Source organism: Benincasa hispida, chromosome 8 (genome assembly GCF_009727055.1).
Source record: "Benincasa hispida cultivar B227 chromosome 8, ASM972705v1, whole genome shotgun sequence".
Taxonomy (NCBI): Eukaryota; Viridiplantae; Streptophyta; class Magnoliopsida; order Cucurbitales; family Cucurbitaceae; genus Benincasa; species Benincasa hispida.
The window spans coordinates 36,137,949-36,154,618 of NC_052356.1; the positions used below are offsets into that span (position 1 = coordinate 36,137,949).

At 32.4% G+C, this 16,670-nt stretch overlaps 2 protein-coding genes and 1 long non-coding RNA gene across 4 annotated transcripts; 1 reads left to right on the plus strand and 2 right to left on the minus strand.

Moving 5' to 3' along the window:
• Positions 1 to 2,078: 2,078 nt before the first annotated feature.
• On the minus strand, positions 2,079 to 3,812 carry LOC120082585 (NAC domain-containing protein 100-like). The gene is made up of 3 exons (XM_039037824.1): positions 3,272 to 3,812; positions 2,899 to 3,176; positions 2,079 to 2,826 (listed from the first exon to the last, which is right to left on the minus strand). The coding sequence occupies exons 1-3, from the start codon at positions 3,459 to 3,461 to the stop codon at positions 2,299 to 2,301; spliced, it is 996 nt and encodes a 331-aa protein (XP_038893752.1). The 5' UTR covers positions 3,462 to 3,812; the 3' UTR covers positions 2,079 to 2,298.
• Positions 3,813 to 5,390: 1,578 nt separating this feature from the next.
• On the minus strand, positions 5,391 to 8,673 carry LOC120083682 (2-hydroxy-palmitic acid dioxygenase MPO1-like). Its single transcript, XM_039039522.1, has 4 exons — positions 8,050 to 8,673; positions 5,998 to 6,060; positions 5,839 to 5,910; positions 5,391 to 5,742 (listed from the first exon to the last, which is right to left on the minus strand). The coding sequence occupies exons 1-4, from the start codon at positions 8,395 to 8,397 to the stop codon at positions 5,626 to 5,628; spliced, it is 600 nt and encodes a 199-aa protein (XP_038895450.1). The 5' UTR covers positions 8,398 to 8,673; the 3' UTR covers positions 5,391 to 5,625.
• Positions 8,674 to 11,972: 3,299 nt separating this feature from the next.
• LOC120083830 lies at positions 11,973 to 16,105 on the plus strand. Of its 2 annotated transcripts, XR_005483547.1 has the most exons (6): positions 11,973 to 12,351; positions 12,561 to 12,804; positions 12,877 to 12,952; positions 14,871 to 14,940; positions 15,056 to 15,165; positions 15,680 to 16,105. It is a non-coding gene; the product is annotated as an uncharacterized LOC120083830 (long non-coding RNA). The 2 variants fall into 2 exon arrangements; XR_005483546.1 differs by having other exon boundaries at positions 12,561 to 12,952.
• Positions 16,106 to 16,670: the final 565 nt, after the last annotated feature.

The following is a 16,670-nucleotide window of genomic DNA, read 5'->3' on the forward strand; positions in this document are numbered from 1 at the left end:
ATTTGAGTTTAATTTAATCTCAATATTTCATTAAATACTCACTTTCAATCATTGACGTCAATTTCTATTAATTAACTAAAAATAATTATGAAGTAAAATTTTAAATTTAATTTTAAAAGTGATAAAAATAATTAAACTTAATTAATTATAATTCTTTTAACGGTTTTAAATTTATTAACATAAATCAACTCTAAAGAGGAAAGTGAATATTTAGTAAAAAAATCGAAATTAAAAGTGTAAATCTAAAAATATAGAGACCAAATTGAAGTAAAACTCAAATGTCAAAAGTAAAATTGTAACATTTTGAAACTTAATAACTAAATTTGAATCAAATTCATAATTTAAAGGCTAAATTTATAATATTTTAAAATATAGGGACAAATAGAAACTAAAAAAAAAAAACTTAGCAATCAAAAAAGAATTTTTCCCCATAATTTTTTTTATTTTAACAAAAGGTTTGGTAAAAGTGATATTGACTTTGTCAGACAGCTGTTCAAGAATATTGCCACGTGGCAAGTTCCAATACGCCCTTAACAATGGGCAAATGCGATGCTATCAACGACCCGACCCGATATACTTTCTAGAAGGTAAATCAGCGCCGTTAAACCGTGGCCGCCGTTTTACCCTCTACGAACGGACGTGTCATTAATTGTTGGGTGCTTCTTGAGAATATTTCTATTTCTAATTTCTTTTTTCTTTTTTTCTTTTTCTCTATTTCTTTTTGGGGAAATTCCAAATGTAACTCAACCCCTTCATATTACTTTCTTGTATGCTCTAAGGGTTTTGATTATTATTAATTTTCAGGAATTAAATAAGTTCTCTCTACATTTTTTAAGAATTAAATGTGTTATATAACTAAAGAGACTTTGATTGACCAAATTCATTACCATAGAACAATGAAATCCAAGTGTAGAGCCACCCTCTTTATCTCTTGTTTGTAAACTGAAAAAGCATATATCAAATACATAAGATTATATATATGTAGTTTATTATAATAAAAATACTCCTTGTGATAGGTAAATTATGTGACGTATGGATATGATTGACAAGAGTAAGACTCAACACCTTAGACTAGAATCTTGATTGTTATGTTAACTTTAGCTAATACGAGAGAAAACACCGTTGTGAGTATGAGAAAATTCAATGAAAAACACGTTGAATATCACATTACTTGTGGATTTAGGTACTTTGTTAAGCTCATTCCAAAAGTTGATTCTAATTCTCTGTAGATAGTGAGACTCACCTCACATGCAATTACATGAAAAATAATTTGTTAATCCTAAGAACATTTTAGGTTCATAATGATTTAAGCATCAAAGTAAGTTTGTGAGAATACCACTCCAGGGCATTTAATTTCTTTGTGCACGTCTCTAACGCAGTTGATTTGATCCTCCCATCGATTTTATCACAACCACAAAGCCACGTAAATGAGCTAGAGTTACGCAACCACATATACTTGACTTGTAGTTTACATCTTCAAGGTTTCAAGAATTTATCGAATTATACTAACAATAAATTAGAATGTAATTTTTTTCCACTCAAAAAACTTTTCTTAAAAGATTAAAACTTATAGTCTAGCCTCTTATAAACTTAACTTCAATTAAACATGTTTGAAGAGATATTTTTTACCTAACAAAAATCCTAATTTGTAACATGTTAACTATATCTTCCTAATAAATTACATCTACTAAGTTTGTTTAAAAAAACCATAAAAGGTTGATAACAATAATATAGAATGGTTTTAAAAAACAAGTAATAGAAAGTGAAAAATAAAAGAGTCGAATTTATTGCAATTCAATGGATTAAAGCATATATTCTCAATTATAATTAAAGTATGTATTGTTATTAAGATGTCAAGAAATTCAAATGGAAATAACACTTAAAATCAATCTAACTCAATTCAACGTGTCATTACAACAACATAAACATCAAAGGTTTTAACTGAACTTAATCAAACTCAAACTGAATCATAATCATTCCAAATGCACTAATTACTTTACACAATTATCATGTAAAGATCTGAATATGAAAGCGAATGGTCACATACTTTTGTTTGATTGTAAAAAAGAAAAAAATGATGGAGATAGAGACCATCAATTATCCTTATCATATCATATTGATATTCATTTCTTACAAAGTCTCAACATAACATCTTCAATGGCTACGAAACGCCATTAAAGTACGGCTTCAACCTCACTTTCACAGCAACAAAACGAACTCCAAAGAAAAAAAAAAAAAAGGGAAAACCCATTTACACATAATGCATCTATTGAAACAGAGTTCCATTTTTTAATTTCTTCAGTAATTCCACACAATATGGGGGTTCAATGGCACAGTCGAAGCAGAAGGATTGTGTTGATTTTCAAATGGTAATCGACCCATTTCGAGATTCGAAACAACAGAAGAGATTTCATTGTTTACATCAGTAGTTAGCCCGGTTTCTTGGGAGACACTGATTCTTCCTTCCCCCTCTGTTCGAGCCATGTTTTGGAACTGCAAATTTAAAGGGAAAGAGATGGATTGGGGATTGTGTAATGAAATGGGCTGCGTGTTTCTTGGGAAAATTGTGGGGAAAAAGGAAGAGAAATTGAAAGAACGATCATTGATTTTGGGTAGGGTTCTTTGAGTAGAATCCATGGTGTTGGAGAAGCAGGGCACGTGAGCCAATTCAGAAACTGGTTTGATCTGGAATGAAGATGATGAAGAAGAAGAATCCTTCAATGGCGGCAGAGCAGAAGAACAAGAACCCAATTTAACTAACCCAGAAATGTGAACTTTTTTCCCTCCACAGCTCTTCTGAAACACCCTCGAAATCACCCATTCATTCTGCAAAAAACAGAGAGCTCCGTAACTTCAAAAGATTCATAGGGAGGGGAAAATTTGTGAAAAAGTTTGTACCTTTGCAGTATTAGGGAGGTTAATGGCAGAGGATTTCCCTTCTAATCTGAATTCATGCATAACCCAATTGGATTTTTCACCTTTTGGGGCTCTTCCACCATAGAAAACAAGAGTCTTCTTCATACCCACAAGAGTTTTTCCTCTGTAAATCTCTTTATCTTTCCCAGTGGCTTTCCAATACCCTGATTCAGTGGCTCTGTTTGTTCTCAATCCAGTAGGATACTTTCTGTCCCTTAAACAGAAAAAGTACCATTCCCTTTCCCCCATTTTCGCTTTCCCTGAAGTACCCCATAAATCAAAAACCAACAAAATTAGATAATTTCAGAGAAAGAATGGGAAAAAAAAAAGGGTATGAAAAAAATAGAGATCTTACAGGGCAAATCCCAAGGCTCAGACTTGTTGAGATCGACCTCTCCAATGGGCTTGCAAGAGAAATTGGCGTCGACCACTTTCTTACAGAGATAGTGAGAAATAAGTTCTTCATCAGTTGGGTGAAATCGAAAACCAGGAGGCAAAACAATCTGGGATTCTTCAAGAACAGGGGCTGTCATGTTTTGTTCCATATATTTGTCTGAAAAATGTTTGGTGAAGAAAGTTATAGTCCAATGGAAGAAGAATTATATGGGTTGTGAGGATTTAAGAGGGAGAGAAAATGATGGGTCATTCAATTCCAAGTTGATTGAAGTTATGTGGTGGGTTCAGAGCTCCTTACAGAAGAAAACAAAAATAGAGAGATTATAGAGAGAGAAGAGAGAAGAAAGAAATGGATGAAAGTGAAAAAAGAAAAAGAGAAAAAAGATGGAGAAAGAAGAAAGGTGGAGAAGTTGAGGGTATAGGAGGAAAAGAGGAGGAGAATGAGAAACATGGAGTGAAGTAAAGCTCCATAAAATAATATGCTGCTTAACTGACTTTCCTATTTCCCTCGACACAAAAGGTGGCATGCAGACCCATCCCAAATACATTAAATTACAAGTTTAGTCATCAACTTAATCCACCATTGTGTCCAACTATTTAGTGAGTATGGTATTATCAACCTCAACGACTCAACATAATCCAATATTTAAGACATTTTTACTTCGAGTCATTATTAAATTTTTAGTGGCGGGAGAGAGGAGCGAGATACTTAATTTCTCTTAAATAAATAAATACTTAACTTAAAAAAGTAATTTTGATTCGTGGATGTACATGAAAGTAACAATTTAATATTTTAATTTTAATTTTATAGTGATATGGTCCTAAATTAAGTCGTTAAGTAATAAAAACTGTAACCAATATCAAGATAAGAACTAAACTATTACGGTTTTAAAAATATGAGGATTAAATTGCAATAAATTTGAGAATATAATGACTTAATTTAGGACCATATAGTCATTATAAGTTACAAATTTTATTAAAAGTACGAATCATTATAAATTAAAATGATGTAAATTTAGTACATGTTTATTTAAAAAGAAAAAAAAATGAAAATGACACATGTATATTAAAGTTGACTATTCAAAATTTTGGGAGCTATTTGAAAGTTATGATATATTAAAACTTATATTTAATCCCCATAAGAACAAAAATTAAAATCAATACATATGTTTTTACATATATAAATATAGGAAGCTGAACCTCCAAACAACTCATTTTGTATTCACAATAGAGATCAATTTAAATTAAATGGAGGATTTGTCATAAAAGTAGACATGAAAAATTATGGAAAAAACTATGGTTGATAAAGGTAAGAATATTGAACATCAAAACACACATATACAATCTCAACTAAGAGTTCAAACATTCAAATCCTCCGCTAAAATATTATTGAACCAATATATATATATATATATATATATATAAACATCTTATGAGTCACTTATATATTGGGAGGATTTTTTTTAAGAAATTCTACTCGCTCTCTTGTTAATAATTTAATTATGGATTTAATATGAGATCTATCAACTTGTTATCATAGTGAAATAAATCATCCATTCTCATGTCATTATACCACATGCACTTCCTTCGTGTCAAAATATAATCTTATTGTTACAATATATTATTATTAGACAAGGTCTACAAATTTTCAAAAATAAATAATTTACACTTTTAAATAAGTCTAAATAGTTATTCTATATATTATCGAATTTTAATGAGATAATAAAAATATTGATTTAACCCTTACGTCAATGTCATAGTATGCACAGGTAAAGAAAAAGTCAAATTCGATAGAAATTTAATACTTAAGTTAACTATTGCTAATTAATAATTTAAATTAATATTCAACAAAAAGACAAAATTCAACTATTGACCAAGCCAATGCTAATAAACAAAAATACACTAGGACAAAACTACCTGCTTTTTAAGGATAAAATGATTATAAAAGAGATGTTAAATAATAATGTAAAACAATAACCTAATTAGCAAAAATATCCATAACTAAAATAATGAATGCACAAAAATAAATATTCCCATACTTGTACGGCACCGTTTTTCCCCATATAAACAGAAGAATGTGAAACCAATCCCCAGATTTGGATTATGAGATGGAAAGAGGAGCATTCTAATCTTATTCAAATACAAACAGTATACAAATTCTATTTGCTGAAATTTTCAAAACACATTTGAAGCTTTCAATTAGACAATTCCACACAAATCAAATCAAAATCAGACACTTAACATTGTATTGGATACACATCGACATGCGTATTTATACGTTCTCTGTCATACAACTAAAAAAGGGGTTTCAAGCTACGAGCTTTTTTTTTCTTTCTTGTCTTGCCAAACTTTCTTCTCGGATTCTATCCTCGCTTTAACGTTCGCATGAAAACCGCTATACGGTTCATATTTGAATAAAGCATGAAGAATCTGTGCAAATAGTTCATGAATTAGTAACATTTTCAAATGTTTCATTGTTAAACCAAGAAGAGTACAAGTACAAGGAGGGGTTTGAGAAAAAATAACCTCCAACACAACAAAGAATGGAGCCATTAGGAAAGCTTGAGCAAGGTTGTCGATGAGAGCGGGTGCTCGTTTCTACCAAACGAAATCAAAATCCAACATCATTGAGGAATTGAGGTTGAAAAACAAGTTAATGTTTAAGATATTTAACTAACTAGTTACCTCAAACACCCCATGGCCAATAAACTGACTTGTCCAGCAGAACAACTGTGCTGCCAACACTACCTGATATTATCAAATGACAAAATAACTGGCTTTAGCTTTATATGCTAGAGATTATAGATTTTGCAATGAATTGATCATATCTTGTAGATCCTTTAAGTTTGATACAAGTTATAATTTGCAAAGTAGTACTCAAAATTTTACAGACGGAACGACCGGGTCACAGTTATGCCAAGGAGTACTTGAACAAACGCGAAAAATGTCGGAGGCTGTCAAGTTACTATGATATTGTAAAAAGAAAAGGAAACAATGTCGATCATATTAGTACTGGTGGAGACTTTTTGTCAAAAGGTGGCCTTAGATTAGATTATCTAAAAGGAATCTCCAAGCTGGTCCAACATTCAAAAGCTGCAAGCTTTCCCATCCCAAATATCAGCACAAGACTTTGAGATAATTCTCAAAAAAGCATTTCAGATAGAGGATAAAAATCTCTTCCAGATTGATGTCTATCAAGTTTAGCCTAGTACAATTATATTAAGATGCTGTACATCCCCTCAAAAAATGATATTAGTAGCCAAGTTTCTAACTTCTGAGAAGATCAACGCAATATAAATCAATCAAACAAAGACATCTGCTAAATTAAAGTGTTATTAAACCAAACCTAACTAGCCTTGCTTTAACTTTGAAACCAGAAGCCACCATCTAAGCAGCATAGCAAGAAAACTGTGTTGATAATAAAGACAGAAGTTACACGAGTTTAATAAACAAATTGAAAGGTGCTGTCAATTCAATTGTTGCTAGAACAATGAAAAATCTTTAACAATTGTCAGTGGAGCAACTGATAAATGTGAAATCACAAAAATAGAGTGCATGTCATAGTGGTTTTGAATCAGTTAACCTCACTTTTGCCATGTTAAAAACTACTCCAAACATGCCTTTAATCACTGAGAATCAATTTAATTTTCAAACCACGAAATTGATTTAGAATTATTGAAAGCATGTTTAAACGAGGATTTTGGACATGACAAAAGTAATTTTAACTTAGAGTGCAAGTCATGGGAGTGGTTTTGAAAATGTTAAACTCACTTTTGTCATGTTCAAAACCACTCCGAACATATCTTTAATCATTCAAAATCAATTTGATATTTGCTTTTACACTTTTAAACACAATTTCCACACCATCAAAATTGATTCTGAATTGTTAAAAGCATATTTTAAGAAAGCTTTTGTACGTGATAAAAGTTGTTTTAACCATTTTAAAATCACTTACAAGCATGCCTAAACAAGTGGTGTGATATCTATTCATAGTTAGTTTCACTAAGACCAAGTGAATTGCCAGCACAATCTTTATAAAATGAAGAAAGAAGAAGAAACAAGCCCAAATAAGGTCTTAGATCTGTGTTCATAGTTCACTTAAAATTTTTCAAGATCAAATGGTTAGCCAGCAAAACTTTGACAAATCTGTAAAGAAGAAGAAGAAGAACTCAACACAGAGCAATAATTCTTTTCTTCTATCTTATATAGGCAAAGGATCGAAAGAGAAAACTTATTTCTCAATTTCAGCATGAACAGCCTATTTTTGGTGCAGAAAACAACAAAAAGGAACAAATAATAAATACGAGCAGTAAATTCTCGACAACCATAAAGTCAGAAGATGCTCAAACAAAATTCTTTCTTCTTTATTAGATTGGAAAAGGATCGAAATGTCATTATTGTTATGCTAAAATAAGCTTTCCTCGACGAAAACGAAATCCATCCTAGTGTACCAAGAGAAATAAATTATAGTCTAACACAACCATAAAGTCAATAGAAGCTTAGTCAACACCATGGCCAACCCTTCATACATCAGATCAAAACCAAGTCTCGTCCCCATAAGAAATTAAATACAACTACAGAGAACAGGGTTTCATAAATGGTTCGAATAATTGAATTGAAGCAGAAAGCAGACAACCCAATAGGATTATTTAAAGAAGAGTGAAGTATTAAATTGCTAGGCCTATTTGACAAAGAAGAAAACAAACAAAAAGGGGGGGTTTAGCGTTTAAGGTTTACCTTCCAAGTAAGAGTCCATCCAAGTTTAAAAGCGAAAACACTCGCTCCAACCCAGCAGAGAAAACACATAAAAGCGGCCAAAGATCCAGCTCTCTTGTCAAAAAGTACATAGAAAACAGCATAAAGCAAAGCAAACAAGAACCCAAAATTCAAAACGAGGCCAGTATTGAAGCCACATGGGCATTTGGGAAAAGAGTAGAAGGAAGGGGTGTAATAGAAAAGCATGAGCGCAGTGAAGAAGATTGGCCAGACGAAGAGAATATGGATGAAAATATTAGTTGGGTTGCTGTGATAAGCCCCATAGAATGCAAAATGCCTCTCGAGATCGAACAATCCACGCTTTCCCATTTGAAAACTTGCAAAGAATCGAATCGAATCGAATGGAATCGAATGGAACGAGAAATTCAGAAGGAAATGGAAATGGGTGCGATAAAGAAAGGGAAAGACAAGTGGGTTTAAAAGGGAAGACGAGGAAATGGGATTAGCAAAACCAGAGTAAATGGGCACATCGAAATATATATAATCCAATGTGTGGACTGAGGAATGACGTCAAATTTGGGAGTTTTGGACTTTGTTTTGGGGCCGCGTTGAATTTGGAAGGGAAATTTCAGGACAACTTCCGGTATTCCACATCGCGTAGATTGATAAGATGCGGCTGTGTAGCGTGTAGATAGATGACCTTGGATTTTGGATAATTCCTTTCCCAAATTCTATTGCCTTACTAAATTCATATATCATATTCTCGGGTTATAGCCGGTTGGATTTTATCGATTCTGAGATCAATCAAAGGTAAAATCAAATTAATCAATTTTATAAAAAAGAGAGCCAAACCAATATCTAATAAAAAATAAAATCATTTGATTGATTTTATTTAAAACAGTTTATTATCGATTTGATTCTTGATTTTTGACATTTTTCTTTTTCTCTTCTAATTTTTATTTTTATTACCACTTTATTTTGAATAGGTTCTTTTTACTGATTTAAAATTAAAATTGGGTCTATTTTTTTTTTCATAAATTGACATTTGACTTTTTTTGTTTTACACTTTTCTAAATTAAAAAATATACATGAACCATAATATTAAAATACTAAATGATAGTTTATTTTTAAGGGTATATATATATATATATATCACTGTATTAGTTTGGTTTGATTGATTTTTCTAATAAAAAATCCATCCGAACCTACTTTTTGGTTTTCTCCAAATACAAACTAAGATGTCCAATTTTATATTAAAAATCAAACCAAACTATTAGATCGTTTTAGATTGGTTTGATTTTCAGTTTTTCGGTTTTTTGTTGTAATCCTATCTGTGTCTTGAATGGTAAGTTTCATCTATAAGTTTTAGATATATGTTTTATCCAAATAAATAAATAAAAATAGTAGCTCAATTTTGTATTCAATTGATTTTTATTTTAATAACACATTTTCAAATTTTTAGCTCGAACTCAAAAAAAAAAAAAAATTCTTTTTCATTGTCTAATATAGTCTGACATGAATCTCTACAATATGATTCTTAATTAAGATGGATAAAAACAGGAGTGTAGGGCAAAAAATAAATGTTTTAATTTAAAAGTATATGGACTAAATTAATCGAAATTAAAAGTATAATAACATAAAATAGTATTTAAACTTTTACTTGCTTCTCTTCCGATATGGCTAAACTACAAAAGAAAAAGAAATCTAAAAAATTTGGTCCTATTTGGTAATCATTTTTTTTTTTTTAAATTTAGTCTATTTCATCCACATTTCTTATAATAATTTGCATTATTCTTAAGTACAATGGTTAAATTCTTAGTCAAATTCTAAAAACAAAAGCAACTTTTTTAAAGCTACTTTTTTTAGTTCTTAAAATTTGGCTTGGTTTTTTAAACCTAACAAATGAAGAAATTTAGAGGTGGAAGTAGTGTTCATAGACATAATTTTAAAAAATAAAAACAAAAAACAAAATGGTATGTGCTTTTGTTAGTGACACTACAAGAAAATTGAGCTATTTCGACAATCTTTTATCGGAGGCTATAAAAAACCTTTGAGAAAGATATACATTTATTGAAGGTATTGGAAAAACCTTTGAAAAATATGTACTTTTTATTGAAGGTTAATAAAAACATTTGAAAAAGATATATATTTATTGGAGGATTTGAAAAAACCTTTTAGAAATATGTAGTTTTTATCGAAGGGTAATAAAAACCTTTGAGAAATACATACATTTATTGGAGGTTTCGATAAGTCTTTCGAAAAATATGCACCTTTTATTGAAGGATAATAAAAACTATTGAAGGTATTGGAAAAATCTTTGAGAAAATGTACTTTTTATTAAAGGTTAATAAAAATGTTTGAAAAAAATATATATTTATTGGAGGTTTTGAAAAAACCTTTGAGAAATATGTAGTTTTTATCAAAGGGTAATAAAAACATTTGAGAAAGACATACATTTATTGGAGGCATTGATAAGTCCTTTGAAAAATATGCACGTTTTATTGAAGGTTAATAAAAACCTTTGAGAAAGATATACATTTATTGAAGGTATTGAAAAAACCTTTGAGAAATATATGCTTTTTATCGAAGGTTAATAAAAACCTTTGAAAAAGATATATATTTATTGGAGATTTTGAAAAACCTTTGACAAATATGTAGTTTTTATCGAAGGGTAATAAAAACCTTTAAGAAAGACATATATTTATCGGAGACTTTGATAAATCATTTGAAAAATATGCACATTTTATTGAAGGTTAATAAAAATCTTTGAGAAAGGTTAGGATCGTGAAGATGCGTTAGACGATCGTGAAGATGCGCGCGGTGTTAAACGATGAGGAGTGACGCGCTAGACGATCGGGCTATATGATAGGCAAAGTACTGCACGATCAGTGAAAGCGCTAGACGATAAGCGTAGAAGCTGGACAATAGCACTAGACGATAGCTGTGCTGCGCTAAACGATGATCAAACGCGCTACACGATAGGCAGAATACTAAGCGATAGGCATTGGGCGATAGACATAGGCGCTGGGGGATGACATTAAGCAATAGGCGGATACATTAAACGATCGTGAAGATGCGTGCGGCGTTAAACGATGAGGAGTGACGTGCTAGAAGATCGAGCTATACGATAGGCAAAGTACTGCACGATCAATGAAAGGTAGTAGACGATAAGCGTAGAAGCTCGACGATAGCACTAGACGATAGCCGTACTGCGCTAAACGATGAGCAGACGCGCTACACGATGGGCGTTGGGTGATAGATGCAGGCGTTGGGCAATGACGGATGCGTTAGACGATCGTGAAGATGCGCGCGATGTTAAACGATGAGGAGTGACGCGCTAGACGATCGGGCTATATGATAGGCAAAGTACTGCACGATCAGTGAAAGGTGCTAGACGATAAGCGTAGAAGCTCGACGATAGCGCTAGACGATAGTCGTGTTGTGCTAAACGATGAGCAGACGCGCTACACGATAGACGAAATACTAAGTGATGGGCGTTGGGTGATAGATGCAGGTGTTGGGCAATGACGTTAAGCGATAGGCGGATGCGTTAGATGATTGTGAAGATGTGCACGACGTTAAACGATGAGGAGTGACGCGTTAGACGATCGGGCTATACGATAGGTAAAGTACTGCACGATCAATGAAAGTGCTAGACGATAAGCGTAGAAGCTGGATGATAGCGCTAGACGATAGCCGTGTTGTGCTAAACGATGAGCAGACGCACTACACGATAGGCGGAATACTAAGTGATGGGCGTTGGGCGATAGAAACAGTCGCTGGGCGATGACGTTAAGCGATAGGCGGATGCGTTAGACGATAAAGCGTCAGCGCTAAACGATGGGTGCGGTAGCTAAACGATAGGCTATCCGCAAGTGATATTTATTTATTTTTATTCGAAATGATAACCAAAATTCATGTCTTGCCCTACCCTAGATCTCTAATTGCAATTTCTCGCTTTCTTTCATATCTTTTTTAATCGAGAACCTCCGATTCCTCTTCTCACCGTCACATGGTGCTGAATTTTGAATTCTTCGCCCTCAATTCCCTCGATTCCATGTTCAACTTCCCCTAATAATCTTCCATTTCTACGCTTCTCTTTCTTCTTTTTCCTTCCCGGATGGAACCTCACATCGGCAATAAGTTTCGCCTTTGCCGGAAGATCGGTAGCGGCTCATTCGGGGAGATCTATCTTGGTTCGTCTGGTTTTTCTCCATTCCAGCTTCTCATTATGCTCCTCTATTACAACAACTAGATTTTAATGCTTCAATTCCATCTGCAAGTACTAATATACAGACGAATGAAAAGGTTGCAATTAAATTCGTAAGTGTTCCAATCTTAATTCAACACTATGATTCTAGCTCCGCCTACTCTCTCTCTTCCTTTGCTTAGATGCGCTTATTTTCTGTTCCGATCTTACTTCAACACTACGATTCTAACTTGGATATAAATGTTTTTTGACATCTTTGATAATATTTAGAAATTCTTTTAAATAACTTGCTCTATTATCAGTTTTTATGTGTGATTTTCAGGAAATATTTCCGTCAGATTTGTGTGCAATAAGAGAAGATTATGGGAAGGATACAAGTTTTCGACAAATGTTCGTGAATGAATTATTCGGCTTTAATAGCTGTAGAGATATGCATTTTTCTAAACAAGCAAAGCTGACAATGATCTGAATTGTCTAGTTCGACGTCTATGACTGTTGAGAAAGCGATCAATCTATGATGCTATTGTTCGACAGCAAAATTTTTACTGTCGAAATTTGGGAACCTGGTAATTTACATTCTTGCTTAGTTTCTTTGATCATATGGATTTGAATCGGGGCTCGCTCTTCAATCTCTGCAGAATTTAAAAATCCCTCTTTAGGCATCACAAAGAATAAAGAATCCTTTGGGACGTTCCTAACATCTGATATATTGAGGTTAGAATCCAACTCTGCTGCGTCTGTTTTATTTTTAAGGATTACTGATCAGTGTAAGGGGTTATCGGTTAAATTCTATAATTACTTGGAGAGTTAATAGTTAGGTTCAACGCTCTTCGAATTCCATGAGACTAAATTTGTAAATCTTGAATCTCTCAAACTGTAGAAAATGAAAAGAATCCAAAACCTTTTTGTGAATTGATAGGACATAAAATGCATAGATATTTTGCATTGATTTGATTCTATTGATGGTATGATTGGGAAGAAGTCAAAAGAGAAAGTAGACATCCACTGACTGACCAACTCACACTCTCCATCAACCAACATGATACCTGCCTCCCCTTCATCTCTCCCTTTCTTCACTTCATAACCTTAGTTTTCCATTATCTTCTCCCACTAACATCCTTATCCTCCCTCATTGATATGTATATATATATATACACACTACAAGTCTTCAAACTGCCAGAAAAAATGTCTGATTGTTACTGTTTTTTCTACTTATCCACATCAACGAAGTAGGGAGCATAGTTTAGGTTGGAGTTTTATTTGGATTGTTCATTATATTGAAAACAATTGTACTGATTAATTTGTTGATGGAAATGATAGATTAGGACAGAATTGTTAGTTATATTCTCAACACCTGTCTTCATGTGGGAGGTTGGATTTTAATTGGCGAGATGGATAAATTTGAACTTATAATCGTAGGTAGTTTATTCACCTTCACCCTATTTTTCCTTTCAATTTGGTATTTAAACATAAGACTTCCAACTAACTTGCTCTTTAATTCTTCAAATGAGCATAAATAAACCAAATAGTTGGCATTGTTCATCAAATAAATCTGCATCCAAGTTCACATTAGCCATCGAAATGTGAGAATGTCGTAGCGAGAAATGGTACTCTTATGGAAGAAGGGGTTGGGGGGTAGAATAAAGTGAAATTTGACTGTCTGATTTGAACAGAGTGAAGTCCTAACTAAACATAGACTTGTATTATAGTAGGGATTACTTTGGTTTGCTTGCTGTAATGTAAACCAGAATGTACTCTACAACCTTTCTTCTAGTTTGACTGATTTGAACCGATGCAAGAATGTCATAGCAAGAAATGGAAGATTCCTATGGAAGAAGGGGTTGGGGAGGAGTCACTCTGCAATTTAGGGGGGATGTAAGAATAGGATAATGTCAAACTTGACTGAATGATTTGAACTAAGTGAAGTCCTAACTAAACAAAGACTTATACTATAATAGTGATTACTTTGGTTTGCTTGTTGTAATGCAAACCAGAATGCACTCTGCAACCTTTCTTCTATTTTGAAAGGTGTTTTTGATTTGTTGGAAGATAAGATGTTGTGTGAGGCTTAGAAGATGGATTTTGACCCAACATTTTTTAATATCTCAAAATTTTCCTGGTTTAGTTGAGTGGAACGTTGATCCTCTCTGGTTATGCTACTTGGAGGGATAGTGAATGCAAAGAATTTTAAAGCAAATAGATTTTGTGTGTGTGTGTTTAGTTGGGTTTTTGGATGCATAGTTATTTGTTCATTGGGTTAGTAATGCTTCATTGAGCTGAATACTGTAGTCTTCATTTTCTTTATAAGCCATGGCTAAAGAATGCTTCATTGAGCTTAATACTGTAGTCTTCATTTTCTTTGTGTGTGTGTGTTTAGTTGGGTTTTTGGATGCATAGTTATTTGTTCATTGTGTTAGTAATGCTTCATTGAGCTGAATACTGTAGTCTTTATTGAGCTATGTTTTATTTTGATCCCTGTACTTTTAAAAATGTTCATTTTGATATTTGAAAATTTTAAAAAGTGTTTATCTTGGTCCCTAATATTAAGATTTTATTAACTATTGAATAAAATGGCCAGTTCATGTTCTTAGTAAAACATAAATCTAATTTGCTTTACTTTTCTCATGTGCAGGAAAATGTCAAGACGAAGCATTCTGAGTTGCTTTACGAGTCTAAGTTATACAGAATTCTTCAGGGAGGAAGTAATGAGATATTCTTCTCTTTTTCTCTGGATGGAAGTAAAATTTGAATGAATGCTTTCTCCTATGACCCTTTCTTTTCACAATCTTTTGTCTGAACTCTTATTTGATTTTGCAGACGGCTTAATGATAACCTATTAAATGGATCAATCTCGAGAGAACTTACTGGAATTACAAGTCTGGACCAATCTTGAGAGAACTTATTGCAATTACAAGTCTTGAACTTGTGTAAGTCTTTGTATAATTTCACCGTTGTGTATTAGTTCATTTAGGTGATATGCATCCCTAGTTGATGTTTTGTGTCATGTCATGTGATTGGTTTATGATGGATTGTGTCTCCTTTGTTTCAAGGATGTCTCAAACAATGACTTGTGTGGAATAATACCAACTAGTGGACCATTGAGCACATACCTTTAAACAAGTAGGTTTCTGAATTTTTTAAACTAAAAACACAATGAACAATTATGATGAATACTTATATTATTTAAACTACTTTTAAATACATTATTTACTTTTCTTTTATTTTCATTATCTCCCTTTATTCTTTGAATTGTAAATTAGTTTAAAGTAATAATTTGGTGTTGTTAGATGTAATAAAAATACTTCTTGAATCTCCATCTTCCCCACTCGAGGTAAAAATACATCTTGATTCTCAAACAAAGACATGTGTTTGTTTGTTGTCAACATTTGAATTTATATATGTTAGTTTTGAATTATAATATGTGAATTTGTATTTGTGTAGTCGAAACTTAAATCATATGCTTCTCAAGTGATTGATGGTACACTTGACATGAACGAGGATGAGATTTTCGTACGAGTATTTGGACTGGAGAAACACGGGCGTGTTCGTGGTTATGGAGTAGGTGTTACTCCTTCTGAGTTGTTTGGATCATCATCTACTATACGCGATCTTGAGCGTCGTCTTAATGAGTCCGAACAACGACTTTAAGAATCTGAACGACAAAGAAAAGAATCTGAACAACAAAGAAAGGTTGAGGTAGAAGCACTTAGGCGTCAAATAAGAGAATTAGAAAATTATTTTGAGGATAGATTTCAAAAAATGATGGCAAAGATGCATAAAAAATTTGTTTCTAGTTGATCAATTGTAGTTTGATGTTATAGAATTTCGATAGCCTTTTGGTATACTTTTATGACATATAAGTTTACTTCCATCCATATCATTGTCTATTTTTTCTATTATATTCTTATACTTTGTAATTCAGGGTACTACATGCATATGAATTAGTAAAAACTACTTTTCGAGATTTGTCAATAAATGTGCTAAAAGGTTTTGTAAGAGAATTTTCGAAGGATATACAATGTTCATAAATAAGTTTTTATGAAGATTTTAAAATTTTTGAAAATAACATGATAAGCCTTTAAAATAATGAAAACCTTCGAAAAAGACTACTTGCTAATAGATAATTATCGATAAATAATTTGACAATTATCAAATATATATAACCTTTGAAAAATAATAATTTTTGAAAGTTAATCAACCTTTGGAAAATAATATTTTTCAAAGGAATCTATTTCGACACTTTTCAAAGGTTGAGGTAACCTTTGAAAAAAAATGTATCGAATGTCTATTAAGTGTTTTTTTTCGAAGGTTTTGACCTTCGAAAAAGGTCAATTTTCTTGTAGTGTGATCTGGAACATAAACTGGGACCCAAATATTATTAACTATTTCAGGTGCCATACGCACACTCATGTCACGTCTCAATTTCTATCCA